This window comes from Tupaia chinensis, unplaced genomic scaffold (assembly GCF_000334495.1).
Source record: "Tupaia chinensis unplaced genomic scaffold, TupChi_1.0 Scaffold000238_1, whole genome shotgun sequence".
Lineage (NCBI taxonomy): Eukaryota > Metazoa > Chordata > Mammalia > Scandentia > Tupaiidae > Tupaia > Tupaia belangeri.
In genome coordinates this window covers 8,689,560-8,694,798 of record NW_006159716.1, presented here as the reverse complement: position 1 = coordinate 8,694,798, position 5,239 = coordinate 8,689,560, and the positions used below count along the sequence as shown (strand labels likewise).

Genomic DNA, 5,239 nt, shown 5'->3' with positions numbered 1-5,239 from the left:
CCCTATCTCTGCACTTTAAATAGGGTATGAGTGCTAGTTGCTGTCCTGGGCACTACGAAAGCAGAGACAAAAAGCTAGTCTTTGGGAGGCCAGCAGGTAGCATGGAGGTTAGGGTGGCTGGATACCACATGGCCAACTGTGTAGTTCAAGTCCCAAACCTGGTGGCCTGGAAAACACACTGGGAACATACGTGTGTGCCCCAAATTCTGAGAGAACAGAGAAGGGACTGCAGCATGGCCATCCCCCCAGGGGTGATTTCTCACTTTCCTTCTCTATCTCCAGTCAGCGTATATGCCTTCAGGCAAACAAACAGAAAAAAACTAGGTCTTTTGTTCCATCTTGACAGTATCCTGGCAACACAACTGAAGGTTTTCCTTTACCACTGGAAGAGAAACACCAGAAACTAGCTCAACGCTGTCTTAGCCTTTGAACTTTAGGTAGTAGTGTTTTCCACCCTGTTGAGCAGAGTAACAACTTGAACTCTGTGGTAGCTTTAATTCCTGCTCAGTTTACTATAAGAAAACAAAAAGGAAAATCTTTTCCTCTAAGTAACACAACTATAATTACAAAAAGTTAGGATCTATCTCTAAACTTTTTCAGCCCTGCCTCAGAAATGATGGTAGATTTGTACAATCTACTTCCGGTTTTTACCTACCACAAACCTAATGTATGCTTCTTCAAGATAGTTAACTCGGGTAGAATCTGCCCAGAGACTTTAACTGGCCCTTATGGAGTCAGACTCTGGGAAGGTCGGTCTATCAGGTAAAGCGAACTAGGCAATTAAATTCATGTATCATTTAAAGATCCTCATTTTACTAGATCTCTCCTTTACTTTCTTTTAGAAAACCTGTAGAAACTGATTGTAAAGAAGTTATAGTATTTGAGAAACGGTTTTTACACACACAGGTTTGGATCGTCCTCTCTTATCATGATGGGCACCTGACACATGCTATGTAGCGTGAATAACACTAAAAGTCATAATATATACTTCTTGTTACAATTTTATTCTGACTGCTAATTATTTGATAAAGATAAGTTTATCCACTATCTCTCAAAAGGCAGAAAGGACTGGATAACCAGTCTCTTGGTTGTTTTTTAAAGACTTTAATTTTATTTAGCCTTAGTATTATTTTTTAAATTGGCTATAGGGCATACAAACTCACCAGAGAAAGAGAGAGGGAAAGTGAGAAAGCAAGCCACCAGGTCCAGGACTCGAACTGTGGTTGGCCACGTAGGAGTCTAGTGCCTTAACCATCACACTACCTGCTGGCCCCCAATAAAGATAAATTTTGAGCTTTGGTTAAAGCTGCAGGAAATACATCTGGTAAAAATGAAATTTATATATGAAATGTAAATACACCGACTAATCACAATACAGAAGCTTTATATTTTCCTTCTCAGGATTAACTGAAATCCTCCCAGTGCCTACACACCCATATCGCACACAAGTTTTTAGATAACACAGCTGCTGTGCATTTTGGTTTTCTCCCTTTGTGTGTGTAAGTGCACACGTGTATGTGTGGCATTCTTCGTTTTAGACAGGGCCTCTCTATGTTTTGCTCCTCCTGGTTCAGCTTCCCATGCAGCTGAGACTATAGGCAAGCACCACTGTACCCAGCTTTCAGGGTGGGTTAGGAATTGAACCCAAGCCTCCCATGTGGCTTCAACCTACCAACCACCAGCATCTAGCACATGTTACCATGGCTGGGCCTACTGTTCATCTGAGTAGGGTTGGTATTACCATAAGTTATAGTGTCTGAAGACCGACTCCCCAGGTAGTTGATATTCTCAACTGAAATTCCTAGAAGTCTAAAGCCGCTGAGCAACACGTGAAAATGAAAGAGAAAATTTTAATTCCAAATTTTGAGGTGACACTTAAATGAAAACAGAGAAAACTCAGGGATTCTACTGCCTCTCAAAAGGCAGAAGGGACTGAATGTGGGGCCTAACTACTGGGCTCTCCACCAGGTACTCTCCTTGCCATACGGTCTCTTTTATAACATCAGATATTTAACAAGAAATTGATAGTCATCACCCACTGCTATTGGTTCATAAGCAAGAGGATAAATTAAACTAAGTTGATAAAGTCTGAATTCTTGCTTTTCTTAATGTATTGTCCAATTTTTAAAACCTTATTTATTTTCCATAAAATACCCATGCATCTTGAGCCAGCAGGAGGCATGGAGATTAAGGTGCTAGATCCCATGTGGCCAATTTGGCGGATCAAGTTCTAGACCCAGAGGCTTGAAAAACATGCCAGGCATGTGTGTGTGTCCTCAAAATTCTGAGAGGCAAATGGAGGAGAAAGGATTGTGGCATGGCCAACCCCCCTAGGGGAATGATTTCTCACGTTCCCCCTCTCACTGTCTCTCTTCAGTGAGCACATGTGCCCTACAGCAGAAACCTAAAACAAGACACAAAAAACTATGCATCTTAAGATGTATATGCAAAATAGGTCTGAGTTTTAGAAAGTGTTCTTAATCATTAAAGGAGAATTTACATTGCTCTGTCATTTATATTACACTTTTCAAATTCATTCAGAAATTGGAAGACCGACTGGTCTGAGTAATAAGTTATCTAGAAGATCCAATTTTCGTTGAAGCATATTAAGAATGAAACATATTAAGACATGTTTTAGACCAGAAATTTCAAATTCGAATTCCTTGTACTTCGTTTCAAGGCAGTTTCTATTTCTCAGATTTGGCAAGAAACATCCTACCACACCCAGTATAAAGTAAAAAAATAAAAAATAAAAAATAAAAAATAAAAAAATCTCATGACAAGGACATCTTGCCATCTTGCAAGCAATGGGAGACACAAACAGCAGTTGCTTCTCTAATAGGTTTGCGATTTTAAAAAAGACTGTACATAACCCGTAGGCATTACTTGTACTTTGAAATATATAAGTGCTTCTTTATAGAAGAAAAAAGTAATATTAAATGTGTAGTGATACATGACAGAGCTAAGGCAACTAATAAAAACATACACTCTTAAAGCAAAACTATAGGAGACAAATTTTGTAAGTTAACTAAAAACACTGCTATAACTGCTTTACCTGCTCTTTCTCAAGCATATCAGCTTTACGGAGTATTTTCATTGCATACACGTGCCCTGTATCTTTCTTCTGAACAAGCCGAACCTAGGATGTACAAGAAATGTCAAGTCAAAAGTTCACACTGCCAAGCTAATCTTTTTGCATTACAGGAAGTAAAATTTAAACTGGAAGAAGTGTAATTTTAACATAAACTACTAGTAGTAACAGAGCAGAAGAAAATGCTTTTTAATGTTCCAAAGTCAATGCTGGAAACATCCTCAACTGCCTCTACATCTGAACAGCTTTGGCTCCCTGGCTGAACAAACTAACCTGGTTTAAAACCTTCAGTTTCAAACTGAACGAACTCATTAAAACCCTGGCATACGTCATCCAGCTGACTCAGAAAACTGAAGTAAACGATTACAACGACATTTAAAACAAAAGTAAAAGCTCATGCAAACAAGGCCTGCCAGTGGGTTGGAGGGTAAGGCAGCTGGCTCCCACATGGCTGACTGAGCAGTTTGAGTCCCAGACCTGGCAGCTTGAAGGCATGCTGGGTGTTTGCACGCATGCCCAAAATCTTGAGAAAACGGAAGGGACTGAGGCATGGCCAGCCTCCGGGGGCTGATTTCTCACTACATGCACCCACAGCACAACAAGAACAAAAAAATAGCAAAGAAAAAATGTCTGGAAGAAAACAAACCTAAAATGTCTAATTAAGGAAATGGTTTTTATTTGTTTATTTTTTAGATTTATCATAGCAAACGTGCACTCGCCAGAGAGATAAAGGGAAAGTGAGAAATCAGCCCCAAGGAGGGACAGCCACACCGTAATCACTTCCCCTCCGTTCTCCTCAGTTTGGGGCACACATGCACACACATCGGCATGTTTTTCAAGCCTCCAGGTCTGAGACTCAAACCTCAGAGTTGGCCACGTAGGACCTAGTGCCTTAACCACACCACTGCTGGCCCAGAAATGGGTTTTTCAAATGCTGTTTTTCCTTTATATTTTCCAATGCTGCTAAAGAAAATAGATAATTTTGTAATGAAAAGAAAAACTTCTTGGCAATGACCTGCACATCCCCTTTTTCCTCTACCAAGAAAAGTGTATTTGCTTCTTCTCCCTGTACTTTCCTTCATGATTTTCCTGAGTTACATGTCCCTTCCTCTCTGAACAGAAAGCTTTTTCAGGTGGTATTGTACCTTTCCCTCTCTTGAGAGGCCAAGAAGAATTCTGAACATTGAGGGCTCAATGCTATATCCTTCCCGTGCCTCTGAATATTGTTCATGTTTCCCCTGGGAATTGTTTTGTTTTTGTTTTTTTTGGAGAGGTTTATGCTATAGGGCGCATGCGCTCACCAGAAAGAGAGAGACAGAGAGACAGAAAGCAAGAAATCACCCCCACGCACACCATGGGGGATGGCCACGCTGCAATCCCTTCTCCTCCATTCTCCTCTTGGGATCTTGGGCATGCATGCACATGTGCCTGGCATGAGTTTAAGCCACTGGGTCTGGGACTCGGACCGCGGTCGACTACATGGGAGTTCAGTGACATAGCCATTACGCTAACTGCTGGTCCCTGGGAAGTGGTTTTTAATAACAAGCTACTCCTTCTATACAAAGATCATGTAACTATTGCATCAGTAGGTATTTTCCACTAATGGGAATGACCTTGTATGAGCTCCCTCAAACTTCTCCCCAATAGACTGCTCTTCTGACCAAGAAGGATTCATTTTATAAGAGCTAGGACAAAGCCACAAATGCTTTCAACTCTACCACTACCTATGTAACTCCTGCCTATACATTTGATCTTCTAGAGCCATCTTTTGAGAGCTGCACCAACCTGGCAGGGAAAAATAAGGGGTGAAGATAATGCTGACTGTTTACTCCTGGAGAGGCCGTGTGCTACTGGAAGAGCAAGGGCTTTAAGGACATGCCAGAAACACTTGGGCCAACTTCTGGTCCCAGCGTGCAATGGTTCTGTAACACTGAGACATTATATATACCTGTGGAGTCTTCATTTCATTATCCATTAATAGAAAATGGGCTATTGTGGGAACCAGCAGTTAGCGTAATGGCTATGTCGCTGGACTCCCACATAGTCGACCGTGGTTCGCGTCCCGGACCCGGTGGCTTAAAACTCACGCCGGGCGCGTGTGCGTACGTGCCCAAGATCCCGAGAGGAGAATGGAGGAGAAGGGATTGC

General features: G+C 41.6%; 1 protein-coding gene across 1 annotated transcript in view; it reads right to left on the bottom strand.

Moving 5' to 3' along the window:
• Positions 1-5,239, bottom strand: part of STK38 (serine/threonine kinase 38) — a gene marked incomplete at its 5' end in the record, with an annotated part of 42,922 nt that overhangs the window by 20,970 nt on the left and 16,713 nt on the right. The window contains 1 exon segment of the mRNA XM_006148637.3: positions 3,056-3,139. Within this exon segment, the coding sequence (XP_006148699.1) occupies positions 3,056-3,139 (84 nt within the window).